We start from the raw sequence: 23,021 nt of genomic DNA, 5'->3' as shown, positions 1-23,021 counted from the left end.
GATAGAGTGAGACTCTGCCTTAACAAAGAAAAAAAAAAAAAAAGAATCCGAACCTATCTCCTATCCCCCGGCCAGGTGCAGTGGCTCACTTTGGGAGACTGAGGTGGGAGGATTCCTTGAGTTCAGGAGTTCAAGACCAGCCTGGGTAACATAGTGAAACTCTGTCTGTATTCTCAATATAAATAATTTGTCTAAAGCTTTTAGATAAAAGTTTAAGATTCTTTTCTTATAAAAAAGAATCCGTCTCCCACTCCTGTTCCAAATTTGAGGAAAGCATTATTGACCTGGCAACAACAAACAGTAGAAAAAAAAAGAAATAGCAGAAATGAACAAAAAAATATGTTCTCTGGATATAGAGATGAGGCCTCCAGGGGGCAGCACCAAGACAGAGAAATAGACTAAGATGGCTCAGTCCTTTCCTTGGTCTAGGGCTCCCCACAGTTCCCCACCGTCACTCCTCCCATTCCTTCCAACTTTATTTTTAGCTGCCATTGGGAGGGGGCAGGATGGGAGGGAAAGTAAAGAAAACAGAAAAGGAGAGGGACAGACAGAGGCCAGAGGACTTCTCATACCGGACAGAAACCAATCAGGCATGGAACTCCCCCTCATCACTCACCTGTTCTTGCCCCTGGTGTTCCTGACAGGTGAGGGAAGTTAACTTCTTGGTTTCTGGTGGGAATGGAAGATACATAGATTGTTTGGAATTGGGACCATTAGAGTTAAAATTTTTTTGGGATTTAGGAAGCGAACACTGGTTCTACATTTCTCGTTGTGTGTGTCTGTGTCCTTGTGCATTTTTATGCCCTCACATATGACTGTTTCAATATTGAGACTGGCAGGGGCTAAAGCTGCCTAGGACCTTGTATAAGATTTGTATCTAATAATAATCATTATAATTATTATTTTTTAAAGATAGAGTCTTACTTTGTTGCCTAGGCTGGACTGCAGTGGTGCAACCATAGCTCAGTAGTCGGGACCACTAGGTGCGTGCCACCACACCCAGCTAATTTTTTTTTTTTTTGACATAGAGTCTCACTCTGTCACTCAAGCTGGAGTGCAGTGGCATGATCATGGCTCACTCTAGCCTCAACCTCCCAGACTGAGGTGATCCTCCCACCTTGGCCTCCTGAGTAGCTGAGACTATAGGCATATGCTACTACGCCTGGCTAATTTTTTTTTTTTTTTTGTAGAGACAGAGTTTTGCCATGTTGGCCAGGCTGGTCTTTAACTCCTGGACTCAAGCAATCCGCCCTCCATAGCCACTGAGAGTGCTGGGATTATAGGCATAAGCCAGCATGCTTGGCTGAGATTTGTATCTAAATATATAAAATCTTCATCCTAAGCCCTATAGGAGTAAGGAGACAAAAAAGAAATGTGATGTGACCTTCCATTGCTAGTCTGATTCCTATTATCCCCTCCCTAACTTCTTACCCTTGGTGGTCCCTGGGGCCTGAGGCATAACTGACTAACTATGTGGTCAGAACTCTGGGTTTATCTAACCAATGAGCTGCAGTTTCTAGTCATACAGCCCTGCCAGTTTTCTGGATGCAGAACTGCTCACATACAAAACACCTTTCTGAAAATGAGCATGGTTTGGGATAAAGCTACAGCCATTGGTAATGGTGGGGGGTAGCCTGAGAGGGGTTGCTTAGAAGTACAGAGCAAGACATAGTTGGGGAAAGGACCATAGGAAGGACAAGAGGCCTGGAATTTTTCCTTGCTAGTGCCCTGTAATCATTGTTTCCTAAAATACCAGCTCTGATTTTTAAAGGCATTGGGGTCAAAAGGGAAGATCAGCCACGGTCGGGCACCTTTAGAGTGGGCTGAAGACAGGAAACCATGGAGGTCGGCGGTGGGGGAGGGGGGAGCAGTTGGGAGAGTAGATGAGTTAAAAAGGAGGCAGGTTGTGGGAAACTTCAGGGTGATGGGACCCTTGGCAGGGATGGATGGCAAACTGTGTGTGGGCAGGCGGGTGGCTCCACCCAGTTAATTACCACTGAGATTGCCAAGGCTGGAATCAACCAGAGACCTAGACATTGGAAAAAGACAGTGCGAGTGTGACAATGACCCTGGGAGTCAGGAAGAGATAGAGAAGGAGAGAGCCAGACGTGCGGTGCTTCTTAGCTTCCTTTCATTCCCCCTATCTTGGGGAGAATTGGAAGCAATGGTTGTTCTGGGGATACAGAAAGGCCCTCTCCCTCTTTTGACCCTCACAGTTTGTTGAGGAGTGTGTGTGGGAGGAATGTTGTGGAAAAGAGTAACTTGACCTTTTCAGACATGTCTGTGAATGAAATTTCAGAGGTGGGAATGGAAATACAGCTGTACATCAGCATGGCAGAGGGCCACAGGTTAGGCATCTGGACACAAACACAGGAAGGGGATCATCTTTGCCTGGGGCTCTGAGCACAAGACACTGAGAGAGGCCAGAAAAGCTTATGAGTGAAAAAGCAGGCAGACAGAGATTAAGATGCTCCCTCACAGCTTCTCTCTGGCTGTGCCTCTAGCCATTCACTGCTTCGTGCTAACCTTATGATCCTGGCCCCACAGGTCTCTGCTCCCCCTTTAACCTGGATGAACATCACCCACGCCTATTCCCAGGGCCACCAGAAGCTGAATTTGGATACAGTGTCTTACAACATATTGGGGGTGGACAGCGATGGTGAGGAAGAAACTGGAGTGCCAGGGGACTGGGACTGCAGTAGTGCTAACAAAGGGGAGGCAAGATAGATGGGACTCTAAACTAATCTGGCCTTTTGAAAGTGGCTGGGGCTCTAAACTTGCCACCTCCATGCTTTTTCCCTTTGGCCTATGTCAAGGGTCATGTTTGCCCTATGCTTATATTCACATCCTCTTCCCAGGATGCTGGTGGGTGCCCCCTGGGATGGGCCTTCAGGCGACCGGAGGGGGGACGTTTATCGCTGCCCTGTAGGGGGGGCCCACGATGCCCCATGTGCCAAGAGCCACTTAGGTAAGAAGATGCCTGACCCTTCTCCTAATCCCTGACCTTGATGCTCTAGAAGCTTCAACTCCCTATACCTCAGCTTTTTCACCCCTAAAATCCACATATTCCCTGTCCCCAATCTGATACCAATCCCTGCTCATTCTCCTCCAAAATCACATGAATTCAAGCACTCCGTCTATGACACCATGATCTCATTCTCTTCTGCCTCCTTCCAACCAGGTGACTACCAACTGGGAAATTCATCTCATCCTGCTGTGAATATGCACCTGGGGATGTCTCTGTTAGAGACAGATGGTGATGGGGGATTCATGGTGAGCTAAGGAAAGGGTGGTGGCAGTGTCTCTGAAGGTCCATAACAGAAAAAAGAGCAGTGTGGTAAGGGAAAATGGTCTGTGTGGAGGGGCCAAGGAGTTAAAAACCTAAAAAGCAAGGTAGGTAATGTCAGGGAGTGGTCTTCATGCCTCCTTCAACTGGGAGCATGTTCTGAGGGTGCCCTCCCAAGCCTGGGAGTAACTATTTTCCCCATCCCCAGGCCTGTGCCCCTCTCTGGTCTCGTGCTTGTGGCAGCTCTGTCTTCAGTTCTGGGATATGTGCCCGTGTGGATGCTTCATTCCGGCCTCAGGGAAGCCTGGCACCCACTGCCCAACGTGAGCCAGAGGAAGGCTGAGTACTTGGTTCCCAGAAGGGGATACTGGGTGGGAAAAAGATGGGGCAAAGGGGTATTATGCCTGGCAGAGGGCCTGCATGGCTGTCCTCATTGCTACCTAATATGCTTGCAAAAGCTCCATGTTTCCTGACAGATTAGAATTCAGACTCCTGCCCAGGTATGGTGGCTCACACCTGTAATCCCAGCACTTTGGGAGGCCAAGGTGGGCATATCACTTGAAGTCAGGAGTTCAAGACCAGCCTGGCCAACATGGTGAAATCCCATCTCTACTAAAAAAATACAAAAATTGCTGGGTATGGTGGCTCATGCCTGTAATCCCAGCACTTTGGGAGGCCGAGGCAGGCAGATCATAAGGTCAAGAGATCGAGACCATACTGGCCAATATGGTGAAACCCCATCTCTACTAAAAATACAAAAATTAGCTGGGCATAGTGGCGAGCGCCTGTAGTTCCAGCTATTCGGGAAGCGGAGGCAGGAGAACCGCTTGATATAGGGAGGTGGAGGTTGCAGTGAGCCGAGATTGTGCCACTGCACTCCAGTTCTGGTGACAGAGTGAGACTCCGTCTCAAAAAAGAAAGAAAAAAACCCGCAAAAGTTAGCCGGGCGTGGTGGTGCATGCCTGCAATCTCAGCTACTCGGGAGGCTAAGGCAGGAGAATCTCGCTTCAACCCAGGAGGTGGAGGTTGCAGTGAGCCAAGATTGTGCCACTGCACTCTAGCCTGGGTGACAGAGTAAGCAAGACACCATCTCAAAAATAATAATAACAACTCGGACTCCTTATCAGGAGTCCATGATCTGGCCTGGCACAGTGGCTCATGCCTATAATCCCAACATTTTGGGAGGCCAAGGCAGGAGGATTGCTTGAGGTCTGGAGGTTTGAGACCAGCCTGGGCAACATAGACCCCATCTCTACAAAAATAAAAAATAAAAAAATTAGCCAGGCATGGTGGTGCATGCCTGTGGTCCCAGCTACTCAGGAGGCCAAGGTGGGAAGATCGTTTGAGCCCAGGAGGTCGAGGCTGCAGTGAGCCATGATTATGCCACTACACTCCAGCCTGGGCAACAGAGTGAGACTCTGTCTCAAAAACAAACAAAATGTTCTCTACCCAAATGCCTTTCCTAATATTCTCTTCTCCTTAAATATTTTCAGTCTTTACTATCTTCTTAGTTGCTACCATGTTTCATTCCCCACCATCAGAACCAATCTGCTTTTGTTCCCCCACTGTACAGAGTCATGCTATGTTCCTACCTAGCATTTAATTCCTTCTTGTTTTTTAGAGCATTGTATTTATAAATTATATATATAAAAATGTGTATATTTGTGTGTTTATATACCTATATATACATATATACACACATATATACATTTATATATATACTTACATACACACAATTACTAAAGATTACTAAAGGGATCTTTTATTAATTTCTACACTTACACAGAGCCTGGCACAGTACCTTTTTTGCATGTAAGAAGTGCCTTATAAATGTCTAAATTGAACATGTCCTCCTGTGACCTCTTTCCTTTGTTGCCCCCAGCTCAGTGTCTTCTACCTCAGTTTTCCCCTTCCTTCTAGGCTGCCCAACATACATGGATGTTGTCATCGTCTTGGATGGCTCCAACAGCATCTACCCCTGGTCTGAAGTTCAGACCTTCCTACGAAGACTGGTAGGGAAACTGTTTATTGACCCGGAACAGATACAGGTAAAAGAAGGCAATATGAGCTGGGCGCAGTTGCTTGTGGCACCTACTCAAGAGGTGGAGGTGGGAGGATCCCTTGAGGCCAGGAGTTCAAGACTAGCCTGGGCAATATAGTGAGACCTCATCTCTAAAAATATGAAAAAAAAAAAAAAAAAGAAATTAGCCAGGCATGGTGGCATGCACCTGCAGTCCCAGCTACTCAGGAGGCTGAGGTAAGAGATCAATTGAGCCCATGAGTTTGAGGCTGCAGTGAGCTTTGATCACACAACTGCACTCCAGCCTGGGTGAAAGAGTGAGACCCCATTTCTTAGAGAGAGAAAAGCAATATGGATGGGCTTGGAAGGGGAGAGAGAGAAAGAGAGGGGATAAATGTAGGTGTTATCTTCAGTAGTATCCAGGTGTTCATCTCTCCTCTTCTTACATACTTTCTTCTTCCTCCTCTCCCCCGATCTCACATACATACATTTCTTTTGAATGCGCTTTATTCCCAGGTGGGACTGGTACAGTATGGGGAGAGCCCTGTACATGAGTGGTCCCTGGGAGATTTTCGAACGAAGGAAGAAGTGGTGAGAGCAGCAAAGAACCTCAGTCGGCGGGAGGGACGAGAAACAAAGACTGCCCAAGCAATAATGGTGGCCTGGTGAGGCACTGGGAAGAGAGGTGTGGGAGGCTAGAGCAATGAAGCCTTAGAAGAGTTAGGGCAGGGCTGGGTGCGGTGGCTCCCGCCTGTAAGCCCAGCACTTTGGGAGGCCGAGGCGGGCAGATCACCTGAGGTCGGGAGTTTGAGACCAGCCTGACCAACATGGAGAAACCCCATCTCTACTAAAAATACAAAATTAGCCAGGCATGGTGGCACATGTCTGTAATCCCAGCTACTCAGGAGGCTGAGGCAGGAGACTCTCTTGAACCCGGGAGGTGGAGGTTGCGGTGAGCCGAGATCATGCCATTGCACTCCAGCCTGGGCAATAAAAGCAAAACTCCATCTCAAAAATAAAATAAAATAAAATAAATTAAGAAATAAAATAAAACTTTCCCTTTGAAAAAAAAAAAAAGAAAAAAAAGAAGAAGGAGAAGTTAGGGCAGGTTTGGAGTGCAGTGTGTATATCCCAAGATGTCTTGCATACTTTCTTTGTATGTACACTAATGGTACACAGAGGAAGGCTAAGTGGACTGTCACTGCACTCCTTCTCACTACATTTCTACAAAGTGTCTATGTCTGTGTCTTTCCATATTTCACAGACAGAAGTATCTTTCTATCCCTCCACTCCAACAGTGATCCTGGCCCACAGGTTCTCCACTACTAATGTCTTAGCCCACGTTCCAAACATGATCCAAAACTCATCTCTAGGGGCACAGTGGTAAAATTGAAACAAAACAAAACAACTCATCTCTGGGAGGAGTCCCTGCCCAGACCATTCTCTTCTGTTCTATATTTCCTTAATATTTGTCCTCCCAAGTACAATATTTGTTGAATGAATCTGAGTGTATGAATGTTGTACTTATTTAGGTTGATAAGCTACTCTGTATGTTCTATGACATTCAAACATTTGAGCTCTCATTCCATGCCAGCTCCATGTTAAATACTCAAGAAATGGCCTAAAAGGCAAGATGCCTGACCTCAGTGAAGTGCTGATGTTAAATCCTGTGTGTGTGTGTGTGTGTGTGTCTGCACACATCTGATCACACCTCACTCCTTTCTCTTCTCAGCACAGAAGGGTTCAGTCAGTCCCATGGGGGCCGACCCGAGGCTGCCAGGCTACTGGTGGTTGTCACTGATGGAGAGTCCCATGATGGAGAGGAGCTTCCTGCAGCACTAAAGACCTGTGAGGCTGGAAGAGTGACACGCTATGGGATTGCAGTGAGAATTCACCCTGGATCTGGAAGAGTTGGGGGTGGCAGGGGGGCAGTGTCTTGTGAACTGTCCAAGTACTGGGCACTTGAGGAAAACAAGGGCATTAACTACTTCCCAGACTTCAGCCACATCATGTTAGTTGGCTGTGTTCTGTGCCAACTCTAACACCTCATTCCTTGATCTTATGACCTCTTAGGTCCTTGGTCACTACCTCCGGCGGCAGCGAGATCCCAGTTCTTTCCTGAGAGAAATTAGAACTATTGCCAGTGATCCAGATGAGCGATTCTTCTTCAATGTCACAGATGAGGCTGCTCTGACTGACATTGTGGATGCACTAGGAGATCGGATTTTTGGCCTCGAAGGTGAGGATTACTCTGGAGAAATGGACAGGGCGGGAGAAGTTCTGGAGTGTGGGTGGGGCTCTGGAGTGAGTTCAGTAGGTCAAAGGGGAAACTGTCTTCCCCTGATATTGTCTCAATATTTTCTCACGACTAAGGGTCCCATGCAGAAAATGAAAGCTCCTTTGGGCTGGAAATGTCTCAGATTGGTTTCTCCACTCATCGGCTAAAGGTTGGACAGATTGACCCCTTCATGACTTCTCCCATTCTCTGACTCAGATAACTTCAACCACAGGGCCCTCCAGATTCCTCCTTTAACCAGCCTCCATGCTGACCTTCCCATGCCTTTCCAACTGAGCCCAGCAGACCCTCAGTGATCTTTTCACTCCTGGAATGTTTTTTTCCCTTGATTCCCCACTGTCTTCTCAGTGACTCCATCTGCTTCTGTCCCACAGGATGGGATTCTCTTTGGGATGGTGGGGGCCTATGACTGGGGGGGCTCTGTGCTATGGCTTGAAGGAGGTCACCACCTTTTCCCCCCACGAATGGCTCTGGAAGACGAGTTCCCCTCTGCATTGCAGAACCATGCAGCCTACCTGGGTGAGTAGCAGAGTTGCAGAGGACTTGCAGGGTAGGGGAGGAAATACATCCCTAGTTGCGGGGTATGAAATACTCCCTCTTAACTCATGAGGTTTCTCACTGACCTCTTGCTACTCCCGCTGTGCCTTTAGGGAACCCCCTACTCTGGACCCCATCTTCTTTTCCTTTACCTCTGTTACTTTGCTCACTTCTAGGTTACTCTGTTTCTTCCATGCTTTTGCGGGGTGGACGCCGCCTGTTTCTCTCTGGGGCTCCTCGATTTAGACATCGAGGAAAAGTCATCGCCTTCCAGCTTAAGAAAGATGGGGCTGTGAGGGTTGCCCAGAGCCTCCAGGGGGAGCAGGTAGGGCATCCAAGGAAGGGTGGGACCTTTGGATTCCCAGGGACCTCCGGGCTGTTGGGGAGGAGTGTGAAGTGGGTAAGAGAGAGGCCTGCAAAGTCTGTGCGGAATTCTGGTTGGCAGAGTCTGTCAGGGATGTAAGGAGCAGACTGGCAGGCTGGTGAGTGCTTCCCACTCAGTCCACTTGTCTACAGTCACCTTCCCTTTTCTCTGGGGTCATCATCACCCACCATTCCCCAGATTGGTTCATACTTTGGCAGTGAGCTCTGCCCATTGGATACAGATAGGGATGGAACAACTGATGTCTTACTTGTGGCTGCCCCCATGTTCCTGGGACCCCAGAACAAGGAAACAGGACGTGTTTATGTGTATCTGGTGGGCCAGGTGAGACTTGCTGGGACCCCCTGCCCTGGACTTGCGTTGTGGGGGTGGGGGAGGAAAGGAGGGAGGGTGTACATATTTGAGGGTTTGCTGAGAGGTTGGGGCTGCTGGATTAGCATCTTCTATCTTCTCTCCTCCACCAGCAGTCCTTGCTGACCCTCCAAGGAACACTGCAGCCAGAACCCCCCCAGGATGCTCGGTTTGGCTTTGCCATGGGTGCTCTTCCTGATCTGAACCAAGATGGTTTTGCTGATGTGGCTGTGGGGGCACCTCTGGAGGATGGGCACCAGGGAGCACTGTACCTGTACCATGGAACCCAGAGTGGAGTCAGGCCCCATCCTGCCCAGGTCAGGAGTACCCAAATAAAGCAGGGGCATGGTTGTAGGAAGAGGAGTAGGGGGATGCTCTTTGCTTGTCAATAGTCCCCTTGGCTTGAGACCCAAACTGAACAAGTGCTTTTATTAGTAGGCAAAAACATAAGGCAGCGGGGTAGAATACAAGTTGCTGAACTAAGAACTCCTGAACACAGGCAAGTTTCTCTTATTCCCAGGACTGATGGGAGGATTATAAAGAGCAAGGCACGGCTGGGCGCGGTGGCTCACGTCTGTAATCCCAGCACTTTGGGAGGCCGAGGCAGGCGGATCACCTGAGGTCGGGAGTTGGAGACCAGCCTGGCCAACATGATGAAACTCTACTAAAAATACAAAAAGTTAGCCGGGCCTGGTGGCGCACGCCTGTAATCCCAGCTACTTGGAAGGCTGGGGCAGGAGAATCGCTTGAACCTGGGAGGCGGAGGTTGCAGTGAGCCAAGATCACACCATTGCACTCCTGCCTGGGCAACAAGAGTGAAACTCCATCTCAAAAATAAAAAATAAAAATAAATAAATAAACAAATAAAATAAATAAAGTAAAAATAAAGAAAGAGCAAGGCAGGAGGCCTGAGAAACTAGGTGTATGGGTCCCTGCCTTAGTCTCCTCTCTCTTCCTCTCAGAGGATTGCTGCTGCCTCCATGCCACATGCCCTCAGCTACTTTGGCCGAAGTGTGGATGGCCGGCTAGATCTGGATGGAGATGATCTGGTCGATGTGGCTGTGGGTGCCCAGGGGGCAGCCATCCTGCTCAGGTGAGGGGTCCCAGCTCAGGTAGCAGTGGACAGCATAGCATAGCTGTTAAAGGCAAGGGCCTTAAAGTCACAGACTGAGATTTGGGTTTCTTGGTCAACTTACTCTGTGCCTTCATTCCTAGTTTAAAAAATGACAATAGTAATAGTACCTACCTTATAGGTTTATTGTGAGAGTTAAATGAGATAATCCATATAATGATTTTAACACAGTGCCTAGCATATAAGTGCCTATTGACGTGAATCTAGGGCCGGGTACAGTGGCTCACACCTGTTATCCCAGCACTTTGGGAGGCCAAGGTAAGAGGATCATTTGAGGCCAGGAGTTCAAGACCAGCCTGGCCAACATGGTGAAACGCTGTCTCTACTAAAAATACAAAAAATTATCTGAGCATGGTGGTGGGCACCAGTAATCCCAGCTACTCGGGAGGCTGAGGCAGGAGAATCACTTGAACCCAGGAGGCAGAGGTTGCAGTGAGCTGAGATCGCCCCCACTGCACTCCAGCCTGGGCCACAGAGAGAGATCCAGCCCAAAAAAAAAAAAAAAAAAAAAAAAAAAAAAAAAGATCAGTGACATGAATCTATTATCTTACTTCTGTCAGAGGGCTCCCGGGGAGGGTGACATATGCATTCAGCCCCTCCTTCTTTGTTTTGACCATGGAGAAGCAAACACTGGGCTTGCGCTTCTCAAGGGCTTACCTCCTACTGATAGAATTTCTTTTCCACACTGTTCCCAGCTCCCGGCCCATTGTCCATCTGGCCCCGTCACTGGAGGTGACCCCACAGGCCATCAGTGTGGTTCAGAGGGACTGTAGGCGGCGAGGCCAGGAGGCAGTCTGTCTGACTGCAGCCCTGTGCTTCCAAGTGACCTCCCGTACTCCTGGTCGCTGGGATCGCCGATTCTGTGAGTGACTAAAGCGCATCACAGGCAACTCTCAATTCCTTGCCTGCCTTCCTCACTAGACCCCTTTCCACCCTCACTCTTGGTTCCTTCATTCAGACATGAGGTTCACAGCATCACTGGATGAATGGACGGCTGGGGCACGTGCAGCATTTGATGGCTCTGGCCAGAGGCTGTCCCCTCGGAGGCTCCGGCTCAGTGTGGGGAATGTCACTTGTGAGCAGCTACACTTCCATGTGCTGGTAAGGAGAGGGTAGGAACTGAGAATGAGGAGAAGTCTGGGTCAGAAGAGGAATTTCAGCTGGATCAGCAAGAAAGCCAAAGCCGGGAAAATGAGATGATTCAGACTTTGGAGTCAGGGCTGATCTGGGTTTGAATCCTAGCTGTGCCATTTGCCACCTATGAATTCTGGCAAGTCCAACCCTCAGTTTTCTTGTCTGCAAAGGGGTGATAATAATAATAACTATATCATAGGAGTTGTATTAAAATTAAATTTAGTAATACAGTTAAGATCTTAGGACAGTGCCCAGCACACAGAAAATGCTTCATAAATGATCACTACAATTATCACATGATCCTTGACTCTGTGACTCTGTTTTCCTTCAGGATACGTCAGATTACCTCCGGCCTGTGGCCTTTACTGTGACCTTTGCCTTGGACAATACCACAAAGCCAGGGCCTGTGCTGGATGAGGGCTCACCCACCTCTATACAAAAGCTGGTCAGCAATGCCATGCCCTGCCCCTTGCCCCCAACACTGCCCTCTTTCAAGAGAAAAGGGAGGGAGAAGACATGAGATCATGGTGAAATCTGACCTGGGATCCTCGAATAAAAATATGCCCACTTTTGTCTTTTCACTTTTCCCCTATTCTATTCCTTTCCTCCTTGCTTTCCTCTCAACCCTTAGGCCCTTTCCTTTCTTCCAGGTCCCCTTCTCAAAGGATTGTGGCCCTGACAATGAATGTGTCACAGACCTGGTGCTTCAAGTGAATATGGACATCAGAGGCTCCAGGTTGGATGGACATGTACTGGGCAAACCAGGGTGACCTGAGACAGACTGGAAGGGACTCGAAGGGAGCTGGGGGTAGGGGGTTGTTTCTTACCCATGATAACGAAAGTGAGACTTTTGGCACTCCCCTCCTTCAACTCCTGGTCTCTCCCTCATTCATCATTCCCAGGAAGGCCCCATTTGTGGTTCGAGGTGGCCGGCGGAAAGCGCTGGTATCTGCAACTCTGGAGAACAGGAAGGAAAATGCTTACAATACTAGCCTGAGTCTCATCTTCTCTAGAAACCTCCACCTGGCCAGTCTCACTCCTCAGGTGCCCTTGGAGGAGGGGGTGTGGGAGAAGGAAAGAAAGGAGGAGGAAGAAGGTTGGGGTACTGGCCTCAGCTGTGAGGTGTTCTAGAGAATGGCTCAGTGTTTAGAGGCTGTGGGTAGGACAGCAGTTGCAGCCCCAGCTCCAGCTTCCATCTCCATTCCCCTGCCCTCAGAGAGACAGCCCAATAAAGGTGGAATGTGCAGCCCCTTCTACTCATGCCAGGCTCTGCATTGTGGGGCATCCTGTCTTCCAGACTGGAGCCAAGGTGAGTTGGGGTCTAGGATGAAAAGGAGGCTCTAGGAGGGCAGAGGCTGGGATCTGAGGGTCCTGGGACTTCAGGGAAGGAGGCACACAAGGGCTCCTGTTCCTCTGTAGTTGTTCCATGAGAAAGACTCTACCATTACCCTGTGTCCCCTGCCCCTAGGTGACCTTTCTGCTAGAGTTCGAGTTTAGCTGCTCCTCTCTCCTGAGCCAAGTCTTCGTGAAGCTGACTGCCAGCAGGTGAGAATGAGGGAACTTTCTTCTAGACCTCTCCTCCTACTGAGTCTTGACTGGAGGGGTGGGGAGGAACAACACTGATTCCTCTATTAGCAGAGAAGGGTGTCTTCTGAGGAGGGGTTGAGATGTGAGCCTCTCCCCTCTGACCCTACAGTGACAGCCTGGAGAGAGATGGAACCCTTCAAGATAACACAGCCCAGACCTCAGCCCACATCCAATATGAGCCCCATCTCCTCTTCTCTAGGTAGGCCCAGCTTCTAGGTGGGACCCAGTTCTCACTTCACACTCATACCCTTATGCTGCTTCCCTCCCTTTCCATGTGCCTCAGTGTTTTCCAAAACCCAAGCCCTTGCGGCTGCTCAGTCTTTTTGCCCTTAATCCTATTCATGCTGAACCTTCCCTTTTAAGCATCTTACTTTCCAAGGTATAAGGTTTTGCCAGGCCTTGGGCACTGGAGCTGGGATGAGGGGATGTGGGATGTAGCCACAAAGCTTGCATTGTCTATGTCATGTTCTACTTCTGTCTTCTGCATGTACCCCCATCTCTTTATCCACGTGCTGGCCCTGCCTCCTCTGAATCCATGTCTGTGTGCTGATCATGTGCCCCTGTGTCTGTGTCATGGCTGTGACCATGTACTTCCTGACTTGGTGTTCACACAGTGAGTCTACCCTGCACCGCTATGAGGTTCACCCATATGGGACCCTCCCAGTGGGTCCTGGCCCAGAATTCAAAACCACTCTTAGGGTGAGAAGCTGGAGGGGTCTTGGCATGAAGGGGAGGTGGGAGAACAGCAGCTTTGTGGGAAAAGGATTGGAAGGGTCTCTCTTGGATTTTAATGGTATCTAGGGTGAAGGGGAACAGATGAGGAAGGGCCTTCCATCTCCCACTTCTTACTATTCCCAACCTTCCTCTTAGGTTCAGAACCTAGGCTGCTATGTGGTCAGTGGCCTCATCATCTCAGCCCTCCTTCCAGCTGTGGCCCATGGGGGCAATTACTTCCTATCACTGTCTCAAGTCATCACTAACAATGTGAGTCTGGTCTAGGAGGGCATGGAGTCCTGCCCCCTTGAGCTGGTGGACTCACTGAAGCTGGACACCAGACCAGCTCCCTATCTGTTGGGCTGCTACTCTTGGGGCTCCTCTCTCTGGGTGGGGGGGCTTTCTTTTCACACATGTGGCTTATTTGGGAGAATAAAAAGGGATTATAAGGGGAAGAACTGCAAGGTGTGGGTATGTTCCAGCTCAGCCTTGAGTGGCTAGCCCCACCCCATCAGGAGGGTCTTTCAAGTTGGATCTTCCCCTAGGCAAGCTGCACAGTGCAGAATCTGACTGAACCCCCAGCACCCCCCGTGCATCCAGAGGAGCTTCAACACACAAACAGACTGGTATGAGTCACAAGGGGGTGTCGGAGTGGGAATGCAAGTGGAGTTGGGTGCCCTGGACAAGAGGGTAGGAACTGGAGCGGAGAGGAAGGGATCTTTCCACCCCAGGGTCTGATCTGGTGTGGGAATGAAAATGGAGTCAGGTGCCTTGGGACAAGACTGTGTGAACTAGAGGTGGGGAAAGAGGATCTTTCCACCACAGAGTCCTGATCTGTCTGTCTCTCTCTCTTCTGTTAGAATGGGAGCAATACTCAGTGTCAGGTGGTGAGGTGCCACCTTGGGCAGCTGGCAAAGGGGACCGAGGTCTCTGTTGGACTATTGAGGCTGGTTCACAATGAATTTTTCCGAAGAGTAAGCCTTTCCTTTTCTACTACTCACCTCTTTTGCTCCTTTCTGGAACTTTAGCATAGGTTTTGGAGGTAGACAGACCCATGTTCAAGTTTCACTTTTGCCTCTTACTAGCTATTTGACCATGAGCAAGTTATTTCATCTCCCTAAGCCTCTTTTTCCTAATCTCTAAAAGGGGAAGATAATACCAATTTCATGGGGTTGTTATAAAGAATAAATGGGCCGGGCGCGGTGGCTCAAGCCTGTAATCCCAGCACTTTGGGAGGCCGAGACGGGCGGATCACGAGGTCAGGAGATCGAGACCATCCTGGCTAACACGGTGAAACCCCGTCTCTACTAAAAAATACAAAAAACTAGCCGGGCGCAGTGGCGGGCGCCTGTGGTCCCAACTACTTGGGAGGCTGAGGCAGGAGAATGGCGTGAACCCGGGAGGCGGAGCTTGCAGTGAGCTGAGATCCGGCCACTGCACTCCAGCCTGGGCGGCAGAGCGAGACTCCGTCTCAAAAAAAAAAAAAAAAAATAAATAAATAAATAAATAAAAGAATAAATGAATAATGAGCTGGACATATGGTGAACACAAGTTATTATCCTTGTATTTTCCTCCACTGACCATTCCTTAGTGCTGTATCAATCAACATTTACAGGATACCTACATTTAATCAGTTAATAATCCATCAAGTGCTTATTACGTAAAAGGCCCTGTATTAGGCTGACACTGAGGAGAATATCTCCAACATTTAGCCCCCATGCCTAACTCATTGTAGGTGCTTAATATATTTTTGCTAAATGAATGAATAATTGATATTACATGCAGGATTTGTATTGGGGAGCAGTGGGGAGTAAGATTGTATAGGCGAGAGGGATCTAGATTATGAAAGGCCTTTGAATCTAGGGAGAAATTGAACTTAATATGACAGGTAGTGAGGAGTCAGTGTGAGTTCCTCCTGGGCAGGGAAATGGCATCTTAATTGTAATGGCATTTGGCACTAAGGTTGATGTGCTTTCCCATATCTACCTGGAATAACACAAGATCCCTGGGATGTCATCATATGTTTTAGGGAAGTTCAGTCCAATAAACCATCCTTCTCCAAGTCTCTTTGTCATTCTTTGGTATCTTTTTTTCATTAATCTATTCATGCTTTCAACAAAGATTTATTAAGAAACCACTACATGGCTGGGCGCGGTGGCTCACGCCTGTAATCCCTGCACTTTGGGAGGCCGAGGCAGGCAGATCACGAGGTCAGGAGATCGAGACCATCCTGGCTAACACAGTGAAACCCCATCTCTACTAAAAATACAAAAAATTAGCTGGGTGTGGTGGCGGGCGCCTGTAGTCCCAGCTCCTTGGGAGGCTGAGGCAGAAGAATGGCGTGAACCTGGGAGGCGGAGTTTGCAGTGATCAGAGATCGCGCCACTGCACTCCAGCCTGGGTGACAGAGAGAGACTCCATCTCAAAAAAAAAAAAAAAAAGAAACTGCTACATACTTGGCACTGTGCTATCTACTAGGCACCAAGGACACAAAAGTTATTAAGGCACAGCCTTTAATCTGGAGGATCTTATAGTTCAGGAGTGAAAGACAGAAGTAAACACCAGGGTTGGTGGGGGTTAGGAAGAATGATTTCCCTAAATCCCAGAGGGGATGACTTCTAAACTTCAATCTAAAGGAGGGGTAGAGGTCAGCCAAAGGAAAGAGAAGTAGAATGCATTTCAGGTCAAGTACCAGATGTACTGACTGTCCTTGGAAAACAAACAGCAGCAGCAGATGTGACCAGGGGTTTTCCATCTATTATCCTTCCTCTCTTTTCCCATTGGTCTTCAGCCTTTTCTTCTAGTCTTGAGAGCCCTTGAGGTTATGTCTCTCGGCCTCAACTTTGCTATTGGGATTCTAAACAACTACATCACCTGGTGATGGCTCATTTTAAATGTCTTCCTATCCACTCGTTCCACAGGCCAAGTTCAAGTCCCTGATGGTGGTCAGCACCTTTGAGCTGGGAACCGAGGAGGGCAGTGTCCTACAGCTGACTGAAGCCTCCCGTTGGAGTGAGGTGGGGCCGGAGACCGAGTTTGAGAGCTGTGAAAATAATGATGATGGGTATGGGATAGGGCCACCCGTGGGCTTTTCCAGAACGAAGGCATCTCCATCAGGTAGCAGGATCCTAGTGTTCCACTGCCGCCATTCCTGCCTCAGTTTCTTTCTTTTAAGTAGAAGAAGGTTATTTATTCTATTTAGGGGCTGGCTTTGGTATAGTGTGAGATGAGACTAGTTGGGTTACAGAATGCATGTAGAAAACTACTCTTCTCTCCATACAGAGCCTTCTGGAGGTGGTTCAGACCCAGCCTATCCTCATCTCCCTGTGGATCCTCATAGGCAGTGTCCTGGGAGGGTTGCTCCTGCTTGCTCTCCTTGTCTTCTGCCTGTGGAAGGTAAGCACTGCTTTAGTGGGGAGTGTGGAGCATGCTGCCCATGAGTTGAAGAATTCTTGATTATAGCAGAGAGAACATGATTTGTGCTGGGCAGCTAAGCAGGCTGTGGATGTCATGCCCAGGTCTCCTTCACTGTACCCCACAAATGTTGGTTAAATTCTCCTAAGCCAAATAAAATAAATTTGAATTCCATTTTTGGAAACAGAACAAAAGTGAAGATCTCAGATAAGTCTGAGAGCTACTGGCAGGGTTCCCAGTCTAGGCATTTGGCGATGACGCTTATCTTTTCCTCTACAGCTTGGCTTCTTTGCCCATAAGAAAATCCCTGAGGAAGAAAAAAGAGAAGAGAAGTTGGAACAATGAATGTAGAATAAGGGTCTAGAAAGTCCTCCCTGGCAGCTTCTTCAAGACACTTGCATAAACGCGGAGGTTTGGGGGCTCAGATGGGACAAGAAGCCGCCTCTGCACTATCTCCCCAGACCAGCAGCCTGACTTGACTTTTGAGTCCTAGGGATGCTGTTGGCTAGAGAAGAGGCTTTACCTCAGACAAGAAGAGCTGGCACCAAAACTAGCCATGCTCCCACCCTCTGCTTCCCTCCTCTTCATGATCCTGGTTCCATAGCCAACACTGGGGCCTTTGTTTGGGGTCCTTTTATCCCCAGGAACCAATCATTTTTTTGCCTAGGTGCCTGACTCCTTTCACATTCCCTCTTAATCTTCCCTCACAGTTTGGAAAGGATAAGAGTTATCTTCCTCGATTCTTCCACCCTCTCACCTTCCTGCCTGTTCCCCACTCCACAGGAGGGAGCTGACGTTGGCTTGAAAGGAGTAAAGTCAACATCTGCTGCTTTCCTGTGGACTCTGGTGATTCATAGAGCCGGATGGGGAGAGTCAACAGGAAAAAAGGAGGGAGGAGGAAAAGCCACAAGAGACATTCTGTACAATTCCAAGGAACAGAGAAGCCTTAGACAGGCAACTGCCATCCCCCCTGAAACCTGAGACCTGTGGTGCACTCGCCCGCCCTCAGGTGTTGGTGAAACAGAGCTGCCCCCAGGCTCGCTGGGCATAGGCTTCCTGATTCCAAGCCCTTTCTGGGAGCAAAGCCAGGGCCTGGTGCCTGATTTTCTGTAGCCAGGAGCCCTCAGGTGGCTGGAGCTGGAAAAGCAGGGAGGACTGGGTGTACCTAGGCAATGTTTTCTCTACTTCTTTCAAGTCTTATACTCACTCTTGAGCCCTCCTTAGGGCCTGCTTAGAAAGCAGACAGGAGAGAGAGTCCTGCTGCTTGATGATGGGAAATGCTTTCACTTTACCAGCTTTGGGAAGCAGCAGCCCCATGGGATCTAACGTGAGGGGTCTGCATTAAGAAGCCTTCGAGGGTGGCATGGGACTGTGGGGAGCAAGCCCTTACTTGCTCAGCACTGGTTATGTAGCACAAATAGCTCCTAGGAAAATGTTTCTGGGGCAACCCTATAGAACCTTGGTCATATTTTGCAGGGTTTCTCTGGTAGAATCAGTTTGCCAGCCCTTGCTTGATGTTTAGCGGAAATCTCCAGGTTAATTTCTATCTCTGACCCCTCCCCAACCCACTCCATATTTGGGTCATGGCCAGTAAAGGCAGTTGGAGTCTCATAGACAACTGGGTAACTTATATTTCTTTGTAATCAAGACTTGAGATATCGAAGTCAGTTATTGATCTCTAGAGTGCAGCTCTGAGAGCCTTTTGAAGAATCAGCACTCATTTAGAGCTGAGAAGAGAGAAGACCTGATTGGGTGGTTGACTAGCAGTCACAGAACCTGTCCTCCCAGGCTGTTCCTGAGGCCTGACCACAGTGTTTATTTTGGCATGTCTCTGGCCTTCTGCAGAGGCCCACCCTCATGGGCATTGTCTCTGTTTCCCAGCAGGGTGGACAGTATATCAGATGGTCAGAACAAATAAAGTTCAGTGTCAAATGACCTTTGGCTCTATATGTGTTCCCTAGGATATAGACTGCTCAGTAATAGTGAGAGGTAGATACTTGTTTTGCCTGGGACTTTACAGAATAGAGTCCCTGGAAGGCAAAGTTAAGAAGTATTTTAAATGTTTTCTGTGGCTCTCCCACAGGAGATGTATTCTAGCCTCCTGTAATTCTCACCTGCTTAAGTGACCAGAAAGTATAAAGGTCTGGGAAGCACAGAGGCTTGGATTGAAATCCTATCTGCCATTTATTAACCATATGGCCTTCAGCAAGTCATAACTTCCCTGAGGCTCAGATAATAATAAGAGGCTGTGTATTACAGTGGTGAACAATGAGGGCAGATTTGGGTTTAAATCTAGGCTATACAACTTAAAAATTCCGTTTCACCTAGGACAGACTTAACTTCTCTAAATCTTGGCTTTCTCATCTTTAAACCTGTTAGGGTCATGAAGACAAAATGAAATAATCCAAGAAAAGTGAGCATTTAGTAAATGCTCAGTAAATGGTAACTATGATTATAAAACTATTTTGTCGTAAAATAATCTACCGTATCATGCCTTGTGAGGATTAAGGGAGAAAGTATACTGGAGCACCAGGTGGTGGCGTTCCTGCTCTCTGACCCATCTCCCAGATCGTGAAGGTGTGTTTCTTCTATGTGCTATTGTCTCATCCACTAAATCTTATCCTATGCCTCATCACCTTTTTTTTTTTTTTTTGAGATGGAGTCTCGCTCTGTCGCCCAGGCTGGAGTACAGTGGCGTGATCTCAGCTCACTGCAACCTCCGCCTCCTGGGTTCAAGTGATTCTCCTGCCTCAGGCCTCCTGAGTAGCTGGGACTACAGGTGTGCACCACCATGCCCAGCTAATTTTTGGAGACAGGGTTTCACCATGTTGACCAGGCTGGTTTTGAACTCCTGACCTCACGTGATCTGCCTGCCTCAGCCTCCCAAAGTGCTAGGATTACAGGCGTGAGCCACTGTGCCTGGCCTGCCTCATCCCTTTTGAAATAAGCTCTTTGAGCTCTTTAAGGTGATAATTAGCTGGAGAATTTAAGGTTCTAATGGTAGAGATCAAATCTATTTGATTCTATTAAGCAGGTATCTTCTAGGCTCCTCTTGAAACACCCAGAGTTTTTCCAGCACCCTGAGGGAACACGTGCACTTAAGCAATGGCCTTCTAGAGACCCAGTCTCTGCCTCTGTTGCCTAACCCTGAGAATTGTGGCCTGTCTGGCCTATTTGGCATGAACACCATTCTCTGTCAACCTGCTGAGTTGTTTTGTGACAGGAAAGGGTTTCCATCGTGACCCTCAGTGCACTTCATACAGGCTGTAACTTTATCAGCCTTTATGGAGCACAGAGTTTCTAGGGCTGAGACTGCAACCGTGTTATGTTGACAGACTCTCCTCTCCTCTTTACCCTCAGTCAGCCCCCAAATGGAGGTGGGTTTCCTTGAGGACTGGTTCATCTAATTCTTACACATATATGCATATATATGTGTATATTTAAAATTTTTTTAGAGAGGGGGTCTCACTATGTTGCCTAGGCTGGTCTCCAACTCCTGGCCTCAAGCAATCCTCCTGTCTTGGCCTATCCACATGCTGGGATTATAGGTGTGAGCCACTGTGCCTGACCTCATGTAATTCTTTATCCATATGATTAAGAGAGCACTTTTAATGTATTTTTCCACCTAGAGATACCCCTCCTATCCATCCTCAGCACCAGACTGGGACTTTCTCTAACCCCAATCTTGTTATCCCTTTATTTGCAATAGTATTAGTCCTTTGCTTCTTCATTAATTTTTTCATTCATTTATTCATCAGATGTCAAGCTCATAATATGTGCTTGGCAATGGCAATAATATAAAACACAACTACCATCAAAGAGTCCAATCTAGTAGCAGAAACAAACATGTAAACAAATAGTGGCAAATACAGGCTGGACGCAGTGGCTCACGCCTGTGATCCCAGCACTTTGGGAGGTCGTGGCAGTCGGATCACTTGAGTTCAGGAGTTCGAGACCATCTTGGACAACACAGTGAAACCCCGTCCTTAACAAAAATACAAAAACAATTAGCTGGGCACGGTGGCGCGCACCTGTAGTCCCATCTACTTGGGAGGCTGAGGTGGGAGGATGGCGTGAGCCCAGGAAGTGGAGGTTACAGTGAGCTGAGATCACCCCACCACACTCCAGCCTGGGTGACAGAGTAAGACACCATCTCAAAAACAAAAGCAAAAAAAAAAAAAAAAAAAGGCAAATGCAAAGAGGTGGTTGCTATATATCAACAAGTACTAGGAGTATGTCATATAAGAGGCACACTTTCTTGGGCAGTGGGGGTGGCAGGGTTGTAAGGGAAAACTTTATAGAAAAAAGAAATTTGGCCTGGGGGTTGTTCTGTGCAGGAAACACGCAAAGGGAGAAGAAAAGACACACACACAATACCTTTAAGGGTAAACAAGCTTTATCCACGTAAATGGCAATGCAGATATAATAAGCAAATGGCATAAGCAAATTAATAAGCAAATTGATATAATAAGCAAATTATATAATAAGCAAATGATATAATAAACAGATTGATATAATAGGCAAATTGCAATGGGAAGGGGAGAAGGGAAAAGATATTTACACTCACCAGACTATGGAGGATTCACCACCAGACTGAGAAGCAACAGCCTGGGCTCCAGAGTCGGCCACTGGTCCATGCACAGACGAGGAGAGGTCTCATGAAGTTTTGGCGCAGTCTGGGACCCTACCTCTTTTTGTAATGAGTTGTTTGGCATGAGGCCCAGTCACGAGGCCCTTGGCAACTGGGCTCAAGAAACACAAAACGTTCAACTTATTTTTGTAATTGTCTATTGTTTTTCAATAACTAACATATAGGAATAGCTTGAAATAGAGATTTCTCCAAAACAGTGCTGGATGAACACCTCAAAAGGGCTCACACAACCTGTTCTGGGACTCGGTGACCATTGTTTCTGTCCACGTTCAATTGAGTTCAAATTTAATATTTAACTTTTCCACCACAGGGATCAAATGTGACAGGACGCATTCTTGGGAGGATTAATCACCAGCTTCAAAGGCAATTATAAATTAGAACAGTTTGAGGCCTGGCGCTCTGGGAGTTGAGGCGAGGAGAATTGCTTGAGCCCTGGAGTTCAAAACCCATCTGGGCAACATGGTGAAACCCTGTCTCTACCAAATATATGAAAATTAGCTGGGCATGGTGACGTGCACCTGTAGTCCCAGCTACTCAGAAGGCTGAAGTGGGAGGATCTCTTGAGCCTAAGAAGTCAAGGCTGCTGCAGTGAACCGTGATCATGCTATCACACTCCAGCCTGGGTGACAGCGAGACCCTGCCTCAAAACAAATAAAACAAGGCCAGGCATAGTGGCTCACGCCTGTAATCCCAGTACTTTGGGAGGCCAAGGCAGGTGGATCACTTAAGGTCAGGAGTTTGAGACCAGTCTGGCCAACATGGCAAAACCCTGTCTCTACTAAAAACACAAAACTTAACCGGGCGTGATGGCACGTGCCTGTAATCCCAGCTACTTGGGAGGCTGAGGCAGGAGAATTGCTTGGACCAGGAAAGCAGAGGCTGCAGTGAGTGAGCCGAGATTGTGCCACTGCACTTCAGTCCGGTGGGAGGGTGAGGCTCTGTCTCAAAAAAAAAAAAAAAAAAGAAACAGCTTGAGTGGTTCTTTTGTGTGAAAGTAATGAGAGATGGGACTGGAAAAGAGGGCAGCAGCATATGACTCCTGAAGAGCCTTGTAAACCGCTTAAGAACTTTGGGCTTTACCCTGTAAGTTTTCTTTTTTTTTTTTTTTTTTTTTTTTAAAAAGAGTCTGTTTCCCCTTTTTTCCCCCAGTCTGCTCTCCACCCCCTGGCTTAAGCAATCCTCCTGCCTCAGCCTCCCAAAGTGCTGGGATTACAAGTATGAGCCACTGTTCCCAGCTACTTTTTGCAACTCTTCTTTAATTCCTGTCTTACAGCTAGAATATAAAGATAACTAATCTAGGATATCAAAACCATGAATGAATGAGCAAAGGGATATATGTGTTGTATAAAAATTGCAGTAGAACCAAAGTTCAGTAAATATAAAAGTATCTGATCTGAACCTGGATATTTTACGGTATGTGACTGTTGACATAATAAATAATACATGACTTTGATACTACTAAGAAAAAATACGTCTAATTATTGGACAAATAGCAATCATTAGGAGATAAACTTTTC

At 47.8% G+C, this 23,021-nt stretch overlaps 2 protein-coding genes across 4 annotated transcripts in view; both read left to right on the top strand.

Moving 5' to 3' along the window:
• The first annotated feature begins 415 nt into the window (after positions 1-415).
• On the top strand, positions 416-18,788 carry ITGA10 (integrin subunit alpha 10). 3 transcript variants are annotated; one of them, XM_025375138.1, is made up of 30 exons: positions 422-644; positions 2,548-2,659; positions 2,859-2,968; positions 3,182-3,273; positions 3,495-3,609; positions 5,207-5,334; positions 5,823-5,971; positions 7,039-7,189; positions 7,380-7,545; positions 7,680-7,753; positions 7,977-8,121; positions 8,316-8,464; positions 8,702-8,845; positions 8,986-9,189; positions 9,835-9,965; positions 10,700-10,866; positions 10,963-11,105; positions 11,470-11,583; positions 11,789-11,874; positions 12,041-12,182; positions 12,355-12,447; positions 12,607-12,683; positions 12,835-12,924; positions 13,340-13,424; positions 13,596-13,709; positions 13,985-14,065; positions 14,300-14,413; positions 16,361-16,456; positions 16,722-16,835; positions 17,133-18,788. In XM_025375138.1, the coding sequence occupies exons 1-30, from the start codon at positions 593-595 to the stop codon at positions 17,196-17,198; spliced, it is 3,504 nt and encodes a 1,167-aa protein (XP_025230923.1). In that variant the 5' UTR covers positions 422-592; the 3' UTR covers positions 17,199-18,788. The 3 variants fall into 3 exon arrangements, with proteins under 3 accessions (XP_025230932.1, XP_025230923.1, XP_025230943.1); XM_025375147.1 differs by lacking the exons at positions 2,859-2,968; positions 3,182-3,273; positions 3,495-3,609 and having other exon boundaries at positions 416-644; XM_025375158.1 differs by lacking the exons at positions 2,548-2,659; positions 2,859-2,968; positions 3,182-3,273; positions 3,495-3,609.
• Positions 18,789-20,156: 1,368 nt separating this feature from the next.
• The window catches only part of ANKRD35 (ankyrin repeat domain 35), a 27,331-nt gene continuing 24,466 nt past the window's right edge, over positions 20,157-23,021 (top strand). Inside the window, exon 1 of the mRNA XM_025375173.1 lies at positions 20,157-20,230. Coding sequence (XP_025230958.1) covers positions 20,225-20,230 — 6 coding nt within the window. The 5' untranslated portion in view covers positions 20,157-20,224. The remainder of the gene's footprint in view (positions 20,231-23,021) is intronic.

Source organism: Theropithecus gelada, chromosome 1 (genome assembly GCF_003255815.1).
Source record: "Theropithecus gelada isolate Dixy chromosome 1, Tgel_1.0, whole genome shotgun sequence".
NCBI lineage: Eukaryota > Metazoa > Chordata > Mammalia > Primates > Cercopithecidae > Theropithecus > Theropithecus gelada.
This window is presented reverse-complemented; position numbering and strand designations above follow the sequence as displayed.